We start from the raw sequence: 9,908 nt of genomic DNA on the forward strand, positions 1-9,908 counted from the left end.
ATGTTATTTTCTCAGGGAGAAGCTCCTTGACTAGCTAATCTAGAGATGGTCTCATCTCGAACTGTCTAAGAGCATTCTGCTGTGTCCTTTTACAGCATTTGTCACCGTTTGTAGTTAAAATTTATTTCTTTATATATTTGTTTCCTATTTTCCCCTAAACTCTAAGTGGCATAAAAGCACTTTTAGTATTAAGTGCTTATGTATGCTTTATTTATCACTATAAACCGGGTACTTAGCCTATAATAGGTGCTCAGTAAATGTTAAGTGAAGGAATAAAAACACACTCCCATTTTATAGATTTTTCCTGGACACTTTAGGATCACAATAACTTCAAAGTCTTGACTCTTCTTTTAAGTCAGGAAGTCATATGCAAGCTCCCTTTGTCTAGCTTAATTGGTGCTTGCTAAGCTATTTAGGCAAGCATCTGAGGGAGTGATATAGGCAAGTGCTGCCCAGAAATGTGAAGGTTTGTTTCAATCTTACATATTGCCCTAAGAAAAATTCAGGGAGAGGCAGCATTGTAAAATGCATGAGTAAAGTAACATTGTAAAATAACATGAGTTTGTGTTGATGCCCTTAGGTTAAAATCCTGCCTTTATGTTTTTCAGATGGGTAACCTTGGGCATGCTACTTGCTATCCTCTAATTTTTTATATGCATTAAAGAAGTATAATAATACACTGCAAGGTTGTTGTGAGAAATAGGTAAATGCAAACAAGTTCTAACATATGGAAGACATGATATTAAAAATCACAGTGCAATGATGATCAGATATTGGGCCAGAAGATAATTTTATAAGTCATATAGTATGATAAATATGGAATGTATCTTATTCTTTGCAAGACATTTCTCTGATTTGGAGCACCAAACACCTTAAGGTTTAGAAATTTTCAGTGTTTTCCTTTTCTCTCCTCCCTCCCCATTAACTTGTTCAGTGCATTCTTCATATCTTCATTCCTAAGGGTATAGATGATAGGGTTCAGTAGGGGGGTGACAGCGGTGAAAAACACAGACACTATCTTGTCCTCTGGGAGGCTGGTGGATGGGCGGGAATAGATAAAGATGCAGTGCCCCAGGAAGAGCGTGACCACGGTGAGGTGGGCTGCACAGGTGGACAGGGCCTTCCGCCTCCCCTCAGAGATGCGCTGCCTCAGACTCACCAGGATGACTGCATAGGACACCACAAGGACCACAAAGCAGACCACAGAGATCAGGCCACTGTTGGAGACGATGAGAATCTCAATGATGTGGGTATCAGTGCAGGCCAATTTGATGACCTGAGGTACATCACAGAAGAAGTTGTCGATCTCGTCAGGACCACAGTAGGGCAGCCTGATGGTGAGGGAAGTCAGTGATATGGAGTGGATGGTGCCTCCTGCCCAGATGGCCACAGCTAGCAGCACACACACTTTCCAGCTTATTATTGTCATGTACTGCAGGGGCTTGCAAATGGCCACGTACCGATCATAGGCCATGATAGTGAGGAGAAAGATCTCTGTGCAGGCAAAGAGGTGCAGGAAGAACATCTGAGTCACACAGGCATTAAAGGAGATGAGCTTATCTTCGAACCAGGTGTCTATCAACATCTTGGGGATAGTGACAGTGGTGTGGCACACATCAATAAAGGACAGATTGCAGAGGAAGAAATACATGGGGGTATGCAATTGGCGGTCATAGATAATTGTTATGACAATGAGGATGTTGCCCATCAGTGTCAGGATGTAGAAAACGAGGAACATGGTGAACACAGCTATCTGTACGTTCTGATTTACAGATAAACCTCTAAGACGAAAATAGGTCACTATAGTAGTTTGATTGAATAGGATAGCTTCTTCCATTCTCTTTGTTGGACACTTCTGTAAATAATTAGAAAAACAAAGCAAAACAATATCTATACCAGTCATCTAATCACTTAATTCCTTGTGTTTATGACTTTTCTTTCATTCTAGAATTTATGGTCAAATATTTTATTTAAAAATTCCCATTTGCCTCTTAAATCATGCTGGATGCATAATAGACACGAAACACATACATGTGGAAGAACAAAATAGAGAAGCTTGTTTCACTATGAGATATAAAACAGCCACAAACAGGAAGAGATCAAACAAGTTTTTTTCTCCGTTATTGTAGAGAGACATAGGTTTTTATAGGATTAAGACATAGGATAAGAAATTAATAGTCTCCTTACCTCCAATACATATTTTGTTCAAGGTCACAAAAAACTGTTCTGGGTCTTGAACAGTTTTCTTTATTGTCCTGTTGACTGCATTTTCACTAACTCAGACTCTTGTTCCCCTGTTGGCTCTGTGATGTTGCCCTGAGATTAAAATAATTTTGGTGATCTAGTTTTCTGAAAGTAGAAACTTCACCACGCTGTCAGATAACTGGCAATAGGGTTGTGATTTTTTTTTTTAAATAATTCTTTCAAAGAGTCTGCATAAAATACCTGAAACCTTGGAAAATCTGGGGAGAGAAAAGGGAGACTTGCTTTTCCTCTAAACCTCAGGGCAGACTTATTCACTCATTTTTTTTTTTTAAGATTTACTTATTTATGGATACAAGAACTGGGGGGTAAGAGAATTCACCAGAGGCAGAGTGGGGAGCAGAACAGGCAGACTGACTGAAATACACTGCTGAGGGGAGCAGCAGGCAAGGCAGGAGAGGCCTGCGTCATGTGTGCTAGCTCCCTGGCTAGGGATCGAACTCATGCTGCAGTGGCTGACAATAGCTTGATAGGGCAGTGTCTTTAACCCCTGCACCACCAGGGGTGTCCCCCAGATTTATTCATTCTTAAGCTGGAGATCAAAGTCCAGGCCTAAGAGCATCAGTGTCTAACTCAGCTCTTTTAAAAGTGCAATTCTAAGGTTGGTTTCACTTACAGGAGGAATATAGGGGAACCAAATAAGGGGTCAGAAAATAAAATAATAATAAATAAATAAAATTAAGAAGTAACTATAAATCAGAGACATTCTGCAGAGGAGGGGGAGGGAGAAGGATCACAACTGGTGAGGGAAGAGCACAAGGGACTATGGTGATGGTGCACGGGTGAATTGGTGGTGGGAATTTTACAGGGACTACGCCTGAGAGGAGAAATCAAACATTGTACTAAAATGAACAATGCTGTAAAATAAATATAAATAAATAAATTTTTTAAAAAGTGCAATTCCATTTTCTGAGCCACAAGTAAAATAAAAGTAGCTATTTTATTTTCTTTCAAATTAGCCTACCTTTAACCCAGGTGTAGCTATTTTTTTAAACAAGAAATGTATATATTATATAGAATTGCAATTTCTTAACCCTTAAAGGGACCTCAGATAAATATTTTCTGTAACTCATCTCACTGGGCTTCTGCAGTAAATGGATCTTTTTGTTATCTATATCAAAGAAAAGACTAATGGTCATGTCATATCAGGAAACTACCAAAGTAAATCTGTGACAAAGAAGGCATTTTTGGAGCAGGAGAAATTTTTCTGTTAACATTTAAATCATACACATGGTGTACACTGCTTGGTTTAATAATTAAGAATACAATAACTACAATAACTCACTTACCTACTCATTTTTTTTTCCATTTTACAAATAGAGAAAATGAGGCAGAAAGAGGCACAGCAACCGGCCCAAGTTTACAGAGAATTAGAGTAATATTTAGGTCTATTATTTATTTATGCATAGAAGAACTGGGGTACAGGTCAGAGTTGCAGGGGGTGAGAGGACTCACCAGAGAGAGAAGGGAACAGAACAGGCAGACTGACTGAAACACACTGCTAAGGGGAGCAGCGGGCAAGACAGGAGAGGTCTGCCATGCCATGTGGGTAGCTCCCTGGCTGGCTGGGATTGAACTCCTGCTGCAGTGGCTGTCCATGGCTTGATAGGACTGTGTTTAACCCCTGTGCCGTGAGGGAGGCCCTCAGGTGTCCTGATTTTTGATGCAGTCTATTCCAACTTTCTCACTACCCTGATTTGAATTTTTGTGGTGGTTGGCATAATTGGGGCATTAAGTAGACTGTGTCTCCGTGACCTCCCTCTTCCTTCCTACATGTCCTGGGCTGCTGGAATGGGCATATGTGGGAGCGTCTCTTCTCTGACTGGCTCCCTCCAAGCTGCTGCCCTGCTGCCCAGCCTCCCAGGGGCAGACCACCCAAGCCAGCTGGCTCTCTTGGCTCCGTGGTCTCTGTCAGCTTATGTGAGCTTCTTCCCTTGTGACCACTAGCAGTGTTCTATACCGTCCCTCCACGTTAGGCTCTGTGTGGGACAAATGAATCAATTCAACATTACTTAGGACAAAAGAGCAGAGAAAGCCTTTCTCTTCTGCTCCTAGCTCTTCCTTTCTTTTCAGTCATTTCCTACACCTCATTACACTGGGCTTCTGCAGACAATGGACAGTTTCAAGATGACCTCTGATGAGGAAAAAAGGACCTCTGACATACCAGGGATCTAGCAATTAAATCTGTGGCAAAAAAGGTATTCTGAGAGCAGAAGTCATTTTGTTAACATTTAAATTAAACTCATGGTTTCAAATGGTTGGATTAATATTTACAGTCATATCTTATTTTACAAAAGATTTATTTATTTATGCATACAAGAGCTGGGGTACAGGCCAGAGGTGTGGGAGGTTTAGGGGATTCACCAGAGACAGAGTGGGGAGCAGAACAGGCAGATCCACTGAAATACACTGATGAGGGGAGCAGCGGGAGAGACAGGAGAGGTGTGCTGCGCCATGTGGCTCATCTCCCTGGCCTGGGATAGAACTCGTGCTGCAGTGGCTGCGGATAGCTTCATAGTGCAGTGTCTTAACCTCTTGTGCCACCACGGAAGCCCCCTCTAGTCACATCTTAAACGATAAATTTTACTGCTTACACATTTTTCTAAGAGCATTCTCTTAAAGCTATTGCTCTAGAAAACCATTTTAAATGTCAAATGATTTACATCTATTATCTTTATAACTTATTAAATTCAAAAATGGTGGTTGCAAAATTGAAGCACTCGCCAAGAATGGGACCAGGGGTTTATTTGAAATTCAATGTGGAAAATTTCACCTGGACACCTAGGAGAGATCTGAAATGAAGCCTCTGTTTTCTCATTACAAGATAAGGATAGACATTTTAAACTAATTTTCTTAATCATCTTTTTTTTCTATTTCTGTGAGCCACAGGAAAAATTGCTTTGAAAGAGGTAGATGTATGCAACAGGTGTTAGTTTATGCCAAGAATATGGTGCATGAAAAGAAAACCTAGTGTCTATTGCATACATTTCAGAAAAAATGCCAGAAAACCATTAAGGGCAGAACCAGAATAAAATAAAAATCTACAAAACTCACCCTGGTTTGTTTCTGATGCTCTCAGCACATCCAAAGTTAACCAAATTGTCAGTCTTGCAGATTCAATATCAAGAATATTCTTTTCCAGAAGAAACAACAATTTATTTGAATCTGGTCAAGTCAAATAACATTTTCCATAAAACTTCAGAGTCATCGAAGTTCCCTTGGGTCTTGCTTTTGGTAATAAGTCATAACAGATATACTTGGTGTATTTTTACCAGCACTTCAGGACTTCTGCAAAAATCACGCTCTGTTACCTATATTATTATTATTTTCAATATATAGGGAGAGCATTGTGCATGCACTAAGATTTTCTAGAATTGGTTTCCAGTCATCTGAGAGTGTGGTGCAGGAATGGTCAGGCTGTACTGATGAGAAAAATGAATTAAAAGCTGCTACCAACCATTGCTGCCGGCCATTTTATAGGATGCTGCTAACACACAAGTCGACCTAATTATTCAGAACCACTGGGAGAAGCATCCTGTTTCCTTTGCAGCACATTCTCTAGGCATAAGTTCTGTAGTGCTGGTTTCAGATGGATTCACCCACTTAGAGAACTGAAGGGGAATCTGTAGAGAAGAAACCAACTGGGATTGGCAGCAGCAGCAGCACTGGCATTGTTCCACCCCAGTTATATAGGCTTTATGTCCTTGGCAACTTCTCAGTGATGACATCAGCTTGCCAGAGTCACTGGTTAGAAAAAGTTTATTCTCTGGGGACTAAAGTTACAGACTTTGCAGTTTTGACTGAGGGAATTTAATGAGAAAGCAGGACTTCACCAGCTAAATTTTTTGGAGGTGTTTCTATGTGATTAAATGAACTGTCTAGCGAGTGCTTGCTGTAGGCTATGTACTAGGTGAGAGGATTTCATGTTTTCTTGTTTCTTTCATATCATATGAAATCATGGTGTTGAGGAAGGGCAATGGAGACAAGATTTTAGTAAGCTCTCTGCCAGAGTGGTTAGGGCTTGGACATGAGATCAGATTGCCTATGTGTTAATTCCAACATCCTAGATGGAATTTTGGGCAAGTTATTGAACCTCTCTGGCTGCAGTTTCCTTATGTGGTAAAATTTTTTTAGAACCCTAGAAATTTTTGTAAAGCTTGTGGCACTTAGTCAATGTGTTGCCTAAATTGATATAATTGTGTAATATGCAAATCAAACAAACACAAAGCTACCTCCAACCACTAGTCTATTTTTGGGGTCATCATTTATTCATTATTTTGTATTGACAGTGAAAATTTACAATCTTGTGCTCTAACCTCCCCACTCCCCCTTTTTTTAATTTATTTTTTTATTCCCCATACAACTGCAACCCCCTGATTTTGACCCCAATCCCTTCTTTCCCCGCCCCACCCCCAAAGTGTGTGTCTCTGGTTCATAGTTGTTTGTTGACCCACCCCCCTTTTTCTGTTTAGATATATGAACCTGGTGTTTTAAATTGGTGAAAGAATAATCCAAAAGTGAAGGTGGCAGATTATTCTTTGTGTTTGAATTTCAAAATTGATCATTTTGTGGGATAGTTGGAATATACAAAATAAAGAATATGGAGTTAGCAGTAAACCTTATAGCCAGCTTTCCTTGCAACATTATAGATAAGAGAAGATGGATGGTAAGAGAAGTGTGAGAAGAAGCTTGAGAAGCTACCAAAAGTTCTTACTCCTGAAGATTTAAGACTCAAGCTCCGTTTCTCTAGGTTTTTTTTTTTGATGTTGTTGTTGGACTCATTATCACTGACAGAGGTCAGACTTGACAGCATTGAAAAACTCAGGGCTTCAACTTGCAGATTTACTTGGTCAGTGTGAGTTTTAAATCACCACTTTGGCATTCAGGGTACAAATTAGGAAGACCATACGAATTCTCTGTACTTTGGAACTTAGGTATTTTATCATGGGTATAATATGCTATGGGCGATGTAGAAAGTGATGTTTGTTTGGTTATAGAGTAATTACTGTCACTCTTGTCATTGGTAAAATGCAATGTTGAGAAATGAATCTCTGACCTTCTTCTATGAAGTTTCTGTACTCTCCACCTTCCTCTTGGCAGCCTCTCTCACTGACCCAGTGCTCCTCCGACTGTGCACAACCGGCCACTTAGGAGTCCCTGGAAATATTTTATGGTCCAAAATTATATGTTCCTATTTCTGCCACAGAATGAACAAAACAATTGTTTGTAACTACCTAGCGCTTTAGAGTTTGCAAAACTTTTTTCACCTCATTATTTTATTTGTTCTTTACCACACCCTTGTGGGGTAGGGAGTATTTAAGAAAACTGGACTTGTGTTAAGTGATTTTCACGAAGTTTACAAGTCAGGCAAGCACCTGAACCAGGGCTGAATCAGGTCTTGTGCTGCTGACTCGGGACTCAGGCTATCACTGCCCTGGGAGGCTGCACTCTTAGACCAGCAGCAGCTTCAAGGCATGACTGATTGGCTGACCTCACCCCCTGTGGGAGAGGCACGCTTAAAAGAGTTGCTTATTAGATCAGATAGGATTTTTTTGCTCTTGGTTTAGTGGAGACATAACTTTTTGGTACTTGCTAATCTGACTGACTCTTTCTTTCTTCCCATTATATTCTCTCCATTCCAAAAGATCACAAAGTGATAGAATCCTCACTTTTGAAAGGTCACTGACTCCCTGCTAAAAGCAACCAAACAGCAGTCAATAACTCAGGGTGTGCCCAATATCATACTCAATGCAATATGAGATAAAAGGTCCATAAATACAATGTTTCTTCTGAATAATATGCAATGTAGTAAATTAAAATGACTTTCATTTAGGAATTTAAGGAAACCTCTTGCAAAAATCCTGGGGTGATGCTCATAGATGCACCGTGAACAGAGTGTGATGGAACTTGCTATTCTGACCTTTATGCCTCCACATTCGGAGGGAGGGAGCCAACAGAGCTTGCATGCACCTAGTGAGACTGCTGCTGCTGTTCCTCCCAGCAAACTATGTAGGTAACAGACCCCCCCCTAAGAAAAAGCTGCAATTGGATCTCATCCCCTTCTGACCTCTCTCTTAAAAGAGGCCAACCTGTGTGATCTCATTAAGCATTACCTGCTGTTCATCTCAGCCTTCAATTTTGAGTCTTCTGTTCACAGCTAAGGACTCTCATCATCTTAAAGCTTGGTATTTTGTCCAAGTCAAGCTCCCACCCTCTCCTACCCTGAACACTCTTCATTATGTTGTTTGGCATTTTGCAAGTAGAATCCTCAATCTCATTTCTGCACATTACCTTTACATTCCTGCTCTGTGTATCCGTCTCCTACACTTAAGAGAGATCTTAAGTGGTGCAGGCTCTTCTCTTTCTAGGCCTCAAATTTTGATGTGTGTCCTGTGATTTCTTTTTGACAATTGCTGATTCATATAATTTTTCTTTCCTCTTTTGGAAAAACCCCTATCCTTTGAAGAATCCTATCAGATGATTCCAACTACAGCCCTTGTATCTGTGATTGTCTTCTTGGATACTTCCCCTTCTTCCTCAAATAATTTGGCATTTTTCACCACCCACAAACATGTCCATATAGTAATCTTGTCTCATCTCCAGTGACCTTGTCTTCCACCTGACCTCAGCCAATCCATGGTCAGGATATCTTTTCCAGAGGACTATACCCCTAGATTTCATATTATGCAGTGAGTGTTTTACAAATAAATTGAATCTGTTGGAGATAAAGCTGGAGCCTTCACAAGGTATTTAGTCTTATGAACCTATATAGGGTAAAAGCTAGATATGAGGGATTTTTCAGATGAATGGAGTAGACTCTTGTTAGCTCATAAGGAGATAAACTGTGTGTCCCAGAGAAGGTAAATCTCATTGTCATCAAGACTAACAGAAGGCCAAGTATTTTTGAGTCATGCTAATTTTAGTTTTAGAATATCATTACTTTTCTCTCTTTTTCCTCAAGTTTGTATATTTTAAAGATAGTGGAATTTTATTTTATTTATTTATTTTTTAAAGATTTATTTTATTTATGCATGTGGTCTAGAGGTGTGGGGAGTGAGAGGATTCACCAGAGACACAGCAAGGAGCAGAACAGGCAGATCTACTGAGATACACTGCTGAGGCCAGCAGCAGGCAAGGCAGGAGAGGTCTGCTGGCCAGGGATTGAACTCATGCTGCAGAGGCTGCGGATTGCTTCATAGTGCTGTGCTTAACTCCTTGTGCCACCAGGGAGGAAGGGCAATGAATTTAGCCATCAAAATGGATTTGATTTCTGGCTTATATTTTATTTTTTTTTTAAAAACAGATTTATTTATTTATTTATACAAGCACTGGGTACAGACAGAAGCATGGAAGGGTGAGAGAATTCACCAGAGCAGGGAGCAGAAAAGGTAGACCGAGGAAATACACTGCTGAGGAGAGCAGTGGGCGTGACAGGAGAGGTCTGTCGCGCCATGTGGGATTCTCTCTGGCGGCTGGGGATCGAACTGGCGCTGCAACCAAGCGCTCAACAGCTGCACCACCCGGGAGGCCCTCTGGCTTATATTTTAAAAATAAATTTAAAGCTAAGACAGCCTAACCTTCTTTACAATTCTCAATTTCTTAAAAAGGTGTGAACTCTTAATAAATAATATTGAGTCAGGATTACG

At 40.4% G+C, this 9,908-nt stretch overlaps 1 protein-coding gene across 1 annotated transcript; it reads right to left on the minus strand.

Moving 5' to 3' along the window:
• Positions 1 to 889: 889 nt before the first annotated feature.
• Positions 890 to 1,837, minus strand: OR4E1 (olfactory receptor family 4 subfamily E member 1; the record flags this gene model as incomplete). Its single annotated transcript, XM_084240232.1, has 1 exon — positions 890 to 1,837. One exon carries the CDS (start codon positions 1,835 to 1,837, stop codon positions 890 to 892), a length of 948 nt encoding a protein of 315 aa, XP_084096358.1.
• Positions 1,838 to 9,908: the final 8,071 nt, after the last annotated feature.

This window comes from Talpa europaea (genome assembly GCF_964194135.1).
Source record: "Talpa europaea genome assembly, chromosome: 8".
Lineage (NCBI taxonomy): Eukaryota > Metazoa > Chordata > Mammalia > Eulipotyphla > Talpidae > Talpa > Talpa europaea.